This window comes from Aquarana catesbeiana, unplaced genomic scaffold, assembly GCF_042186555.1.
Source record: "Aquarana catesbeiana isolate 2022-GZ unplaced genomic scaffold, ASM4218655v1 unanchor39, whole genome shotgun sequence".
NCBI classification, from domain to species: domain Eukaryota; kingdom Metazoa; phylum Chordata; class Amphibia; order Anura; family Ranidae; genus Aquarana; species Aquarana catesbeiana.
This window is the reverse complement of record NW_027362694.1, coordinates 209,059-223,607: the sequence shown is the minus strand read 5'-3', so window position 1 is coordinate 223,607 and position 14,549 is coordinate 209,059. Positions and strand designations below refer to the sequence as shown.

General features: G+C 52.8%; 1 protein-coding gene across 3 annotated transcripts in view; it reads right to left on the bottom strand.

Moving 5' to 3' along the window:
• Window positions 1-13,459: 13,459 nt before the first annotated feature.
• LOC141122114 (uncharacterized) overlaps window positions 13,460-14,549 on the bottom strand; it is a 210,142-nt gene continuing 209,052 nt past the window's right edge. For all 3 annotated transcript variants that reach the window (XM_073611945.1, XM_073611946.1, XM_073611944.1), the window contains one exon: window positions 13,460-13,953. In XM_073611945.1, coding sequence (XP_073468046.1) covers window positions 13,819-13,953 — 135 coding nt within the window. In that variant the 3' untranslated portion in view covers window positions 13,460-13,818. The remainder of the gene's footprint in view (window positions 13,954-14,549) is intronic.

The following is a 14,549-nucleotide window of genomic DNA, read 5'->3' as shown; positions in this document are numbered from 1 at the left end:
TTTATTGCACTTGTGTGGATTTTTATCTGTCATTATTTATATATATTTATTCTATATTATTATTGCACAGATCACCTAGTTGCACTACCATTACTTATTTTAGAGTGTCGTATTTATTGCTTTTTTATATTCTATTTGCACAGTGGTTCTATGGATTCATTAGTTACACTTAATATGGAGTTTCGTTTGTTTTTTTTGTCACTTTTTGGATTATTATTATTGGAAGAAAAGCTCTGGGAATCGTAAGGGGGGCTCCACTGGGGACACCTGATGCGAGGGGGGGCTCCGCCGGGGACTCCTGATGCGAGGGGGGGCTCCGCCGGAGACTTCTGATGCGAGGGGGGGCTCCGCCGGGGACTCCTGATGCGAGGGGGGCTCCGCCGGGGACTCCTGATGCGAGGGGGGCTCCGCCGGGGACTCCTGATGCGAGGGGGGGCTTCGCCGGGGACTCCTGATGCGAGGTGGAGCTCCGCCGGGGACTCCTGATGCGAGGGGGGGCTCCGCCGGGGACTCCTGATGCGAGGGGGGGCCTCCGCCGGGGACTCCTGATGCGAGGGGGAGCTCCGCCGGGGACTCCTGATGCGAGGGGGGGCTTCCCTGGGGACTCCTGATGCGAGGGGGAGCTCCGCCGGGGACTCCTGATGCGAGGGGGGGCTCCGCCGAGGACTCCTGATGCGAGGGGGAGCTCCACCGTGGACTCCTGGTGTGAGGGGGGGCTCCGCCGGGGACTTCTGGTGTGAGGGGGGGCTCCGCCGGGGACTCCTGGTGTGAGGGGGGGCTCCGCCGGGGACTCCTGGTGTGAGGGGGGGCTCCGCCGGGGACTTCTGGTGTGAGGGGGGGCTCCGCCGGGGACTTCTGGTGTGAGGGGGGGCTCCGCCGGGGACTCCTGGTGTGAGGGGGGGCTCCGCCGGGGACTCCTGGTGTGAGGGGGGGCTCCGCCGGGGACTTCTGGTGTGAGGGGGGGCTCCGCCGGGGACTCCTGGTGCGAGGGGGGGCTCCGCCGGGGACTCCTGATGCGAGGGGGGCTCCGCCGGGGGCTCCTGATGCGAGGGGGGGCTCCGCCGGGGACTCCTGATGCGAGGGGGGCCTCCGCCGGGGACTCCTGATGCGAGGGGGAGCTCCGCCGGGGACTCCTGATGCGAGGGGGGGCTTCCCTGGGGACTCCTGATGCGAGGGGGAGCTCCGCCGGGGACTCCTGATGCGAGGGGGGGCTTCGCCGGGGACTCCTGATGCGAGGGGGGGCTCCGCCGGGGACTCCTGATGCGAGGGGGGGCTCCGCCGGAGACTTCTGATGCGAGGGGGGGCTCCGCCGGGGACTCCTGATGCGAGGGGGGCTCCGCCGGGGACTCCTGATGCGAGGGGGGCTCCGCCGGGGACTCCTGATGCGAGGGGGGCTCCGCCGGGGACTCCTGATGCGAGGGGGGGCTTCGCCGGGGACTCCTGATGCGAGGTGGAGCTCCGCCGGGGACTCCTGATGCGAGGGGGGGCTCCGCCGGGGACTCCTGATGCGAGGGGGGGCCTCCGCCGGGGACTCCTGATGCGAGGGGGAGCTCCGCCGGGGACTCCTGATGCGAGGGGGGGCTTCCCTGGGGACTCCTGATGCGAGGGGGAGCTCCGCCGGGGACTCCTGATGCGAGGGGGGGCTCCGCCGAGGACTCCTGATGCGAGGGGGAGCTCCACCGTGGACTCCTGGTGTGAGGGGGGGCTCCGCCGGGGACTTCTGGTGTGAGGGGGGGCTCCGCCGGGGACTCCTGGTGTGAGGGGGGGCTCCGCCGGGGACTCCTGGTGTGAGGGGGGGCTCCGCCGGGGACTTCTGGTGTGAGGGGGGGCTCCGCCGGGGACTTCTGGTGTGAGGGGGGGCTCCGCCGGGGACTCCTGGTGTGAGGGGGGGCTCCGCCGGGGACTCCTGGTGTGAGGGGGGGCTCCGCCGGGGACTTCTGGTGTGAGGGGGGGCTCCGCCGGGGACTCCTGGTGCGAGGGGGGGCTCCGCCGGGGACTCCTGATGCGAGGGGGGCTCCGCCGGGGGCTCCTGATGCGAGGGGGGGCTCCGCCGGGGACTCCTGATGCGAGGGGGGCCTCCGCCGGGGACTCCTGATGCGAGGGGGAGCTCCGCCGGGGACTCCTGATGCGAGGGGGGGCTTCCCTGGGGACTCCTGATGCGAGGGGGAGCTCCGCCGGGGACTCCTGATGCGAGGGGGGGCTTCGCCGGGGACTCCTGATGCGAGGGGGGGCTCCGCCGGGGACTCCTGATGCGAGGGGGGGCTCCGCCGGAGACTTCTGATGCGAGGGGGGGCTCCGCCGGGGACTCCTGATGCGAGGGGGGCTCCGCCGGGGACTCCTGATGCGAGGGGGGCTCCGCCGGGGACTCCTGATGCGAGGGGGGCTCCGCCGGGGACTCCTGATGCGAGGGGGGGCTTCGCCGGGGACTCCTGATGCGAGGTGGAGCTCCGCCGGGGACTCCTGATGCGAGGGGGGGCTCCGCCGGGGACTCCTGATGCGAGGGGGGGCCTCCGCCGGGGACTCCTGATGCGAGGGGGAGCTCCGCCGGGGACTCCTGATGCGAGGGGGGGCTTCCCTGGGGACTCCTGATGCGAGGGGGAGCTCCGCCGGGGACTCCTGATGCGAGGGGGGGCTCCGCCGAGGACTCCTGATGCGAGGGGGAGCTCCACCGTGGACTCCTGGTGTGAGGGGGGGCTCCGCCGGGGACTTCTGGTGTGAGGGGGGGCTCCGCCGGGGACTCCTGGTGTGAGGGGGGGCTCCGCCGGGGACTCCTGGTGTGAGGGGGGGCTCCGCCGGGGACTTCTGGTGTGAGGGGGGGCTCCGCCGGGGACTTCTGGTGTGAGGGGGGGCTCCGCCGGGGACTCCTGGTGTGAGGGGGAGCTCCGCCGGGGACTCCTGGTGTGAGGGGGGGCTCCGCCGGGGACTTCTGGTGTGAGGGGGGGCTCCGCCGGGGACTCCTGGTGTGAGGGGGGGCTCCGCCGGGGACTCCTGGTGTGAGGTGGGGGCTCTTTAATCATCCTGACACCATAACAACCATGGTGCCGGGATGATTGAAGTGCTAACACCAGGTGTTTGGAGTAACTTTATTTATTTATTTATTTATTTTATTTCAGGTACTTATATAGCGCCGTCAATTTACGCAGCGCTTTACATATACATTGTACATTCACATCAGTCCCTACCCTCAAGGAGCTTACAATCTAAGGTCCCTAACTCACATTCATACATACTAGGGACAATTTTAGACAGGATCCAATTAACCTACCAACATGTCTTTGGAGTGACTTTATCTGCTGATTGTTAAACTTTCTAGAATACACATATTTTTATTGTGTAGGATCTGGGGCTGCTGTCGCGTCATTTCCCTCTTCCCCTTTCCCCCTCTCCCCCTAATTATTGTACGGCTCCGCCTACAGCCACAAAAGTGTTCCACTTTTTTTTTTTTTACAATCTTGGCAACTATGATAACCCCTGTCAGATTTTTTTTTTTTTTCACCATTTGTGTCCCAATGCAGGGAGACTTCCCTTCACTTCCTGTCCCATAGCCAAAAAAGGAAGTGAGAGGAAATACCAGAAAATGAGGGGAATCCCTTGGGGACCCCCAGGTCACCAGAACTCATGCCCCATTGGAAGATTTCCCCCTCTATTACTTTTCAGGGGACAATCCAAAAATGTGGGATCTCCTTTTTTTTTTCCTTTTCAATGATAATGGTAAACAGGACAAACAGAGGGAGAATCTCCATAATGGGGGCAGAGACAGCAATCAAAATTGACAGGTGTTCTAATCTCTCTGCCCTCTATCTAAAAAAAAAAAAACAAAAAACAAAAGTTTTGCCTTTAGTTATACTTTAACCACTTGAGGTCCGTGCTGTAGCCGAATGATGGCCCCAGCGTTGACCTGAATTTCTGGGAGGCCATCATAGGACGTCCTCCCCTTTGCGCGCTCCCAGCGCTCCCCCTGCAGGGCACGCGCGGCGTGATTAACCGAGACTCGGGTGATCACCGATCCGAGTAAGGGGCCGATCGCGGCCCCTTACCACGTAATCAGCTGTCAGCCAATGACATCTGATCACGTGTGTAAACAAAAGCTCGGTAATTTTTTTTTTATCTCCTCACGCTGACAGTGTGAGGAGAAAAAAAAGCTGATCACCGGCTTATGTTCAAGGGACATCGGTCCCGAAGAGGAAGGAGGCACATCTGCCTCCTCCTCTGTGCTTGCCAGTGCCACCTGCCAGTGCCACCTGTCAATTCCCACAAGTGCCACCTATCAATGCCCACCAGTGGTGCCAATCAGTGCCACCTAGCAGTGCTGCCTTTCAGTGTAACCTATCAGTGCCCATCACTGCCAGTTATCAGTGCCACCTATCAGTGCCACTTCTCAGTGCCCACCAATGCCACCTATCAATGCCCTTCAGTGCCACCTCTCAGTGTCACCTCTCAGTGCCCACCAGTGCCGCCCTATCGGTGCCCATCAGTGCAGCCCATCGGTGCCTATCAGTGCAGCCTATTGGTGACCATCAGTGCAGCCTCATCAGCGTACATCAATGAAGGAGAAAAATTACCTGTTTGCAACATTTTATAACAAAATATAAAAAAAATATATATTTTTTTTTAAATTCAGTCTTTTTAAATTTTTTTAACAAAAAATAAAAACCGCAGAGGTGATCGAATGCCATCAAAAGAAACCTCTATTTGTGGGAAAAAATGATAAAAATTTAATTTGGGTACAGTGTTGTATGACCGCGCAATGGTCATTCAAAGTGCGACAGCGCTGAAAGCTGAAAATTGGTCTGGAGGGGGGTTTAAGTGCCCAGTAAACAAGTGGTTAACCACTTCAGCCCTGGAAGATTTGGCTGCTGAATGACCAGGCCATTTTTTGCGATTCGGCACTGCGTCATTTTAATTGACAATTGCGCGGTCATGCGACGTTGCACCCAAACAAAATTGACGTCCTTTTTTCCCCACAAATAGAGCTTTCTTTTGGTGGTATTTGATCACCTCTGCGGTTTTTATTTTTTGCGCTATAAACAAAAAAAGAGCGACAATTTTGAAAAAAAAACAATATTTTGTACTTTTTGCTGTAATAAATATCCCCATTTTTGGGGATGAGACCAAAATAAACTTACTTGGTTCAGATGGTGTCAAGCCTGTGTGGTGGTACCAGGTGAGGAGTACAAAGACAAGTGTTTTTTGCCTACAGTCAAGCATGGTGGTGGGAGTGTCATGGTCTGGGGCTGCATGAGTGCTGCCAGCACTGGGGAGCTACAGTTCATTGAGGGAACCATGAATGCCAAAATGTACTGTCACATACTGAAGTCGAGCATGATCCCCTCCCTTCAGAGACTGAGCCGCAGGGCAGTATTCCAACATGATAACGACCCCAAACACACCTCCATGACGACCACTGCCTTGCTAAAGAAGCTGAGGGTAAAGGTGATGGACTGGCCAAGCATGTCTCCAGACCTAAACCCTATTGAGCATCTGTGGGGCATCCTCAAACGGAAGGTGGAGGAGTGCAAGGTCTCCAACATCCACCAGCTCTGTGATGTCGTCATGGAGGAGGGGAAGAGAACTCCAGTGGCAACCTGTGAAGCTCTGGTGAACTCCATGCCCAAGAGGGTTAAGGCAGTGCTGGAAAATAATGGTGGCCACACAAAATATTGACACTTTGGGACCAATTTGGACATTTTCACTTTTTCACAATTTTCAGGGGTGTACTCACTTTTGTTGCCAGCGGTTTAGACATTAATGGCTGTGTGTTGAGTTATTTTGAGGGGACAGCAAATTTACACTGTTATACAAGCTGTACACTCACTACTTTACATTGTAGCAATGTGTCATTTCTTCAGTGTTGTCACATGAAAAGATAATAAAATATTTACAAAATGTGAGGGGTGTACTCGCTTATTTTTTATGAATTGCATCAATTCATGTGTCATTATGTATTATTGCAATAGCTGTGATTGGCTATCACATGGTACAGGTGTGCTGTGATTAGCCCTGTCTGTACCATGTGATCACAGGGACCAATCACAGAGATCACAACAGTACACAATGATTGGCTATGACTATAAGCCATTGTGTACATTTGACATGTGATCACTGTGCAGTGCTGCCAACCTACCAGATTGAAATTTACTGACACAACATCCAAAATTTACTGGCACAGCCAAGTTTTTACTGGAATTTTCCAAAAGTAGATATTAACTTCAAAAAAATATATTTCTATCTTATTTTTGATATAGTAAGTAGCTCACGGGGCAAGAAATAAGAATGGGGAGGCACGCACACACATGAAACTGACTCTCACAATGACATTGACAGCAGTGTGCAGCAGCACAGATGATGAGGACACCTCAACGACACGACGCGTCTCCTCCTGAATCACAGTCTCTCTCCACACCAGGTGGTCCCTTCAGTCCAAACAGCACTGACAGCCCCACTCCTGTCCCACAGACCTGCACACGAGGCTCCGGCCGCTCTGCTCAGCTCCCTTGCACCATCACACGACATGCTCAGGCACACCTGTGGTAGACCCGCCCCTGCCGGTGCTGCCCGAACACACTGTAGCAGGCACTTCAATAGTCTCGGCCGGCTCCAGACCAGAATTGTACATGTGCAGTATCAAGCCAACCGTCAGACTTTTTTTACTGGCAACTTCTTCCTGTCACTGGCATTTACTGGCAGTAGAAAAGTGCCTGTTTTTTACTGGCTGCCAGTATAAATACTGATGGTTGGCAACAATGTCATTTCCTATTCCTAGTCATTTCCTATTCCTGATATGTGCCTGCTGTACCATGTACTTGTATGAGAAAGTCTCCTGTTCTCTTTGTTTTGCTTCCTTTATGTGAAATCCCTGGTGTGTCTGTCAGTCCCTCTGCTTTCCTAATAAAAACTGACCACACTAAGCAGGAGAGCACAGCGTGGTCAGTTCTCTAGCTATGATGGGAACTCAGCCTGCTCTCCTCCAATGATCAGACTTGTCCTGCCACCCCCCCCCCCCACTGCACAGCTTTTCACTGAGAAGATCAGTGTGCTGCTGCTTCTCCTCCCCAAGCTCTTATGCAGCTGAGAACAGAGGGAATGTGATCACTTATAAAAAAGGCAACAAAGATATTTATAATTTTTTTATTTTTTATATCTATACACAAATGTTTTGCTTACCATTTCTATTTTAATCGCTTGCTGACCAGCGCACGCTGATGTACATCAGCAGAATGGCACTGGGGGCAAAAGGGCAAACAGGTATGTCCCCTTTAAGAAGCGGTGTTGCGGGCGCGCGAGTGCCACGTCCTCCGTGACAGCGGGTCCCGTGGACTCGATGTCGGTCGGATGCCCGCAATCGTGTCACGGAGAGGTAGAACGGGGAGATACTTTTGTAAACAAAGCATTCTGCCTAGTGACATGACAGAGATCACTGCTCCCTGTCATCGAGAGCAGTGATCACTGTCCTGTGTGTTGAAGCCCATCCCCCCCTAACAGTTAGAATCACTCCCTAGGACACACTTAACCCCTTCACTGCCCCCTAGTGGTTAACCCCTTCCCTGCCAGGGTCATTTACACAGTAATCAGTGCATTTTTAAAGCACTGATCGCTGTATAAATGACAATGGTCCCAAAATAGTGTCAAAATTGTCCGCCATAATGTCGCAGTCACGGTAAAAATCGCAGATCGCCATTGCTAATTAAAAAAAAATAATTAATAAAAGTGCCATAAAACTGTCCCGTTTTGTAGACGCTATAAATTTTGCACAAACCAATCGCTTATTGCGATTTTTTTTAACTAAAATTACGTAGAAGAATTCATATTGGCCTAAACTGAGGAAAAAAAAAGGGTTTTTTTTATATTTTGGGGGATATTTATTATAGCAAAAAGTAAACAAATATTGCTTTTTTTTTCTCAAAATTATCGCTCTATTTTTATGTTTATAGCGCAAAAAATAAAAACCACAGAGGTGATCAAATACCACGAAAAGAAAGCTCTATTTGTGGGGGGAAAAAAAGGACGTCAATTTTGTTTGGGTACAACGTCGCACGACCGCGCAATTGTCAGTTAAAGAGACGCAGTGCCGAATCGTAAAAAGTGCTCTGGTCAGGAAGGGGGTAAAATCTTCCGAGGGCTGAATCGGTTAAAAACCCCTTTTATACTACACCAGGTCTCTTCCTTGTTAGGAATGGTTCCTGGGCCCCAGGGCCCCTGTGAATGGGGCCCCGCTTTCTTAATAATGAGTAAATCTAAAAATAAATAACGGTGTATAAAAATAAAAATGGGTGTGCGATGACATTAATAATAAATAAATATAAATAAAAGATTGTGAATGGAAAAAAATAGGTTAAAAATATAAACAAATAAAAGTAATATAAAATAAAAAAATAAGAGAGTATAAATATACATAAAAAAATAAAGATAATGAATAAAAATGTATATAAAAAAATAAAAAAGGATACATTGATGAATAAATTTAAAGAATAAAGATAAAAAAAAAGGGTGTATAAAATAAATAATAATGATAAATATAATAGTTAATAAATATAAAAATAACTCTAAATAAGGGTGTATAAAAATAAAGAAAAATAATGAGGATAATAATTAATAAATATAAAAATAACTATGAATCAGGGTGTATAAAAATAATAAATGCATATGAAAAATAAAAAATGGTGTAGAAAAAGAAAAAAAATATATAATAATGGGTAAATCTAAAAATAAATAATGGTGTATAAAAATGGGTGCTTGATGAAATGAATAATGAATAAATATAAAGGGGTATAAAAATAATAAATGAAAATCATAAATACCATAAATAAAATGACTAATTAAAAAAATGTAGGAAAAAAATGTGTGTGTTGCACAACCCTATCCACATAGCCCTGGGTAGACTAGAACTCGTGGACGTGCAAGACAGCTTCCGACAAATCCCTGGCTCAGCTCGTCTTCGCCTGGCTTAGATTAAGGACACACGCCACCGCGTCAGGCAAGGTTATAGCAGTGCTCTCTTTATCTTGAAGCTGGATTCTCAGTGACGTCATCGGCTCAGCACTGCCATCTATAGGCAGCAGGGCCGGTACAAGGGGTGGGCGGGAGGATCGGCTGCCCTGGGCAGGGTGTGGGAGGAGTGTGGGAGGGGGCTCTAGGTCGCCGACAGCAGCATGAGCATGCAGAGAATATTTAGGTTATGGCTCCACTCAATTGTACAGTCTGCCCAAAAAGTGGGCTGAGGATGCACCCATACATATTGCTTGCCTCCTCTCTACAGCGGCAACCACATTCTGGCACAGAGGGAGAACAATTCATTCTACTGGCCTTGATTTCTCATCAGTCTGGCTGGCTGGATCGGGCTGTGACACTGAGAGCTCCTCTACAGGTGGGCGGAGCAAGATGATACAACAGTGCAGTTCCGATCATTGCTTTCCGCCCCCTGCATACATCATACAGCTCTCCCAACATGAAGATCTCACAGGATGGATGTTAGTTTTCTTCCATGTGAGTCCCCACTGCTCTGCCTTCCAAACTCTACCTGGCTGTGCTGTAAACTCGCCCTGTACTTTGCAGAGCAGGTTTACAAAAAGTGAAGAACAATTCTTATATATGTTGGGAATATACTGGGACTTTTCATTTGTTAATGTTCTCTGCTGATCCATCTAGTACTTGTGTATAGGGAGGGGATCCAGTGCTTAACTAACTCCCCCCAGCTGTCTCCCATCCTAAACACAGGATATGTCTCACTAACAGCAGTGTACTTACTATATTATTTGCCTGATATAAGCTGGGTGCAATGAAAAAATAAATACCTGTCCCTATTAGCTCAGTCTCCTGTCAGTCTATTGAGCCCTCCCCTGCTCTGTCAGCCCCACATTCCCAGAAAAGAGCTGAGGTGTTAGCATAGAGCTCTGTACATGTGCAGACTGGGGATAAAGGCTGGGGAAACATTATTTCAGCAAGCTGCAAATGCCATCGATGTTGTTGGGAATCAGAGCCCCCCTGTGTGTCAGAGCCCCCTGTGTGTCAGAGCCCCCCTGTGTGTCAGAGCCCCCCTGTGTGTCAGAGCCCCCCTGTGTGTCAGAGCCCCCCTGTGTGTCAGAGCCCCCCTGTGTGTCAGAGCCCCCCTGTGTGTCAGAGCCCCCTGTGTGTCAGAGCCCCCTGTGTGTCAGAGCCCCCCTGTGTGTCAGAGCCCCCCTGTGTGTCAGAGCCCCCTGTGTGTCAGAGCCCCCCTGTGTGTCAGAGCCCCCCTGTGTGTCAGAGCCCCCCTGTGTGTCAGAGCCCCCCTGTGTGTCAGAGCCCCCCTGTGTGTCAGAGCGTGTCCTCCTCATTCTCTTTCCCATGTTGACTTTAGACAGCAGAGCAGAAAGTAGAGGAGTCCAGTGTGCTGAAGTGTGGAGAATGTGTGATCCTGTTTTTCATAGGCTATTGAGTTTGGCTAAATCTGCTAGTACATCTAACACTACCCTCCTTCCCAGACTGACTATGCTGCTATCAGCTGTGCCTTCTGTGCTCCTTTATCCAGATTGGGGGCACTCTAATACAGGACATATGCCACTGGCCAGATCGCCAGGTGAAAACAGAGGGGAAAAGCCTAAAATAAAACTAATGCAGCCACCACATCTAATGATTGTTAAACTGCAATATATAACATATTGGGTTTTATACCAGTCTTCTGAACCCTATTTCCACAATCCTTAATATGTTTTTTTTTTCCATTCCTGAGCTCTGCATCACTTGCTACTGAACCCTTGCACTGTAAATGGGGGGGGGGGGGCGCAATCTGGTATGTTCGCCCTGGGCACTGGGTGACCTTGTCCCGGCACTGATAGGCAGCATTGGAAATCACACCCGCACGCTGCTGGGCTTGAAGGGGCGCTCTCTGCTCTACCACACTTGCGCACAAGCTGTAGCTATCTAAATCGGCTGGTACAGAGCAGCAGCAACTGAGCCGCTAATAGGGGTCAAGTAGGCGCAATCCGGGCACCCATTCATGTAGAGTAGGCATAATTCAGGCGCAAATAGTGGACAACCCAGGCGCTAGTAAATGTAGGTAACAAAATATTAAATGAATGTAGCGCTCAATCAAATTAAAATATAAATGGTGTAAAAAACTGATGATTAAGTGACGCTCAAAAAAGTATAATAAATATTGCTCAAAAAAATGAATATAATAGAAATGTAAAACAACCACGTGAATGGAGGTTCTATAGGGAAAATCCTATGCGGTGTTAGGACGAGAGATCCCTAGGAGAGTCATTTTGAGGAGGATCGTGGAGCTGTTTTATCAATTTTGATTGTATCGTCTATGGGACCTTTTTACCAAGGGCACGTTTCTTCACTGATCTAAGCACCTTTTTGATACCATTGGACTTAATTATTATTTATTGCACTTGTGTGGATTTTTATCTGTCATTATTTATATATATTGATTCTATATTATTATTGCACAGATCACATAGTTGCACTACCATTACTTATTTTAGAGTGCCGTATTTATTGCTTTTTTATATTCTATTTGCACAGTGGTTCTATGGATTCATTAGTTACACTTAATATGGAGTTTCGTTTGTTTTTTTTTGTCACTTTTTGGATTATTATTATTGGAAGAAAAGCTCTGGGAATCGTAAGGGGGGCTCCACTGGGGACACCTGATGCGAGCGGGGGCTCCGCCGGGGACTCCTGATGCGAGGGGGGGCTCCGCCGGGGACTCCTGATGCGAGGGGGGGCTCCGCCGGGGACTCCTGATGCGAGGGGGAGCTCCGCCGGGGACTCCTGATGCGAGGGGGGGCTTCCCTGGGGACTCCTGATGCGAGGGGGGGCTTCCCTGGGGACTCCTGATGCGAGGGGGGGCTTCCCTGGGGACTCCTGATGCGAGGGGGAGCTCCGCCGGGGACTCCTGATGCGAGGGGGGGCTCCGCCGGGGACTCCTGATGTGAGGGGGGGCTCCGCCGGGGACTCCTGATGCGAGGGGGGGCTCCGCCGGGGACTCCTGATGCGAGGGGGGGCTCCGCCGGGGACTCCTGATGCGAGGGGGGGCTCCGCCGGGGACTCCTGATGCGAGGGGGGGCTCCGCCGGGGACTCCTGATGCGAGGGGGGGCTCCGCCGGGGACTCCTGATGCGAGGGGGAGCTCCGCCGGGGACTCCTGATGCGAGGGGGAGCTCCGCCGGGGACTCCTGATGCGAGGGGGGGCTCCGCCGGGGACTCCTGATGCGAGGGGGGGCTCCGCCGGGGACTCCTGATGCGAGGGGGAGCTCCGCCGGGGACTCCTGATGCGAGGGGGAGCTCCGCCGGGGACTCCTGATGCGAGGGGGAGCTCCGCCGGGGACTCCTGATGCGAGGGGGAGCTCCGCCGGGGACTCCTGATGCGAGGGGGAGCTCCGCCGGGGACTCCTGATGCGAGGGGGAGCTCCGCCGGGGACTCCTGATGCGAGGGGGAGCTCCGCCGGGGACTCCTGATGCGAGGGGGAGCTCCGCCGGGGACTCCTGATGCGAGGGGGAGCTCCGCCGGGGACTCCTGATGCGAGGGGGAGCTCCGCCGGGGACTCCTGATGCGAGGGGGAGCTCCGCCGGGGACTCCTGATGCGAGGGGGAGCTCCGCCGGGGACTCCTGATGCGAGGGGGAGCTCCGCCGGGGACTCCTGATGCGAGGGGGAGCTCCGCCGGGGACTCCTGATGCGAGGGGGGGCTCCGCCGGGGACTCCTGATGCGAGGGGGAGCTCCGCCGGGGACTCCTGATGCGAGGGGGAGCTCCGCCGGGGACTCCTGATGCGAGGGGGAGCTCCGCCGGGGACTCCTGATGCGAGGGGGAGCTCCGCTGGGGACTCCTGATGCGAGGGGGAGCTCCGCCGGGGACTCCTGATGCGAGGGGGAGCTCCGCCGGGGACTCCTGATGCGAGGTGGAGCTCCGCCGGGGACTCATGGTGTGAGGGGGGGCTCCGCCGGGGACTCATGGTGTGAGGGGGAGCTCCGCCGGGGACTCCTGATGCGAGGGGGAGCTCCGCCGGGGACTCCTGATGCGAGGGGGGGCTCCGCCGGGGACTCCTGATGCGAGGGGGGGCTCCGCCGGGGACTCCTGATGCGAGGGGGGGCTCCGCCGGGGACTCCTGATGCGAGGGGGAGCTCCGCCGGGGACTCCTGATGCGAGGGGGAGCTCCGCCGGGGACTCCTGATGCGAGGGGGAGCTCCGCCGGGGACTCCTGATGCGAGGGGGGGCTCCGCCGGGGACTCATGGTGTGAGGGGGGGCTCCGCCGGGGACTCATGGTGTGAGGGGGGGCTCCGCCGGGGACTCCTGGTGTGAGGTGGGGGCTCTTTAATCATCCTGACACCATAACAACCATGGTGCCGGGATGATTGAAGTGCTAACACCAGGTGTTTGGAGTAACTTTATCTGATGATTGTTAAACTTTCTAGAATACACATATTTTTATTGTGTAGGATCTGGGGCTGCTGTTGCGTCATTTCCCTCTCCCCCTTTCCCCCTCTCCCCCTCTCCCCCTTTCCCTCTCCATCATTCATCTCAGACTCTAACCACACCCTCTTGAGTCACGCCCACCATGTCACGTAAACCACGCCCATTTTTCGCCACGGCGCACTTGTATATTTTTCCTAAGCCACGCCTACAACGAATGCCACGCCCCCTAATTATGGTACGGCTCCGCCTACAGCCACAAAAACCTAGATCAAAAAAAAAAATGAATTGTCTCGACCTTTCCAGCCACGTCACTGGCAATGTTCACTTCCGCCGGCCTGGACGTGATGTCAAAACCTCGCGCCCAGGCCTCCAAAAGTCATAGAGATGACTAGGGACCATCTGGCCACCAGATATCTCTATGCTCAACTTCCAGCAGCCGCTGATTCATTTTCCGGCTTGCCGATCGCACGGGCGAGACGGTAGAAGCACCGGAGAGCAGGTATCTCCATATCAGTGTAGAAATTCAGTGTGAAACTTTTCCTCTGTGCAGGAGCTTCCTGTAAAAAAAAAAAAAAAAAAATAAAAAGAAGAAGAGACCGGCCACTGCTGTGTTTTCTCCCTGTGCAGGGTGACTGGTCTTGTATCCACCCTCTCAGTTTTCTGCAGATATCATGTAGTGGGTGGAGCCTGCTGGTCCCTCCCACAGCTCTGCCACCTGCATAGGTAATAACTGGGTTTGCAATTGCACTTGGTGTACACAAAGTGAATTTATATCACTTGTGGTTATTGCAATAACGTAACAATGTAAACTTCATGCTAATCTGATATCAGGCTAGATTTTCATGTTTTAATCTGTGTTTTTTTTCAGCCAATGGTGAAGTTTTTGTAATTAAAGATGTGGGAGACAGTAGTTCTGGAACAGAAAAAGCTGGAAAAAAAGGTCTTGCTCTCTATACAATTAGAAGCAATCATGGTTGCAATTAGTAGACAAAATCAATGTGTTATAAACCATAACCATTATATATATTTTTTTTTTTTTAACGTAACTGCACTCAAAACTGATCCAAAATTCAGGTGCAGACTGAAAAACCTGCCACTATACAATGTGCAGATGTATGCTCCAAACTATAACAGGCGTGTATCATGATCAAGT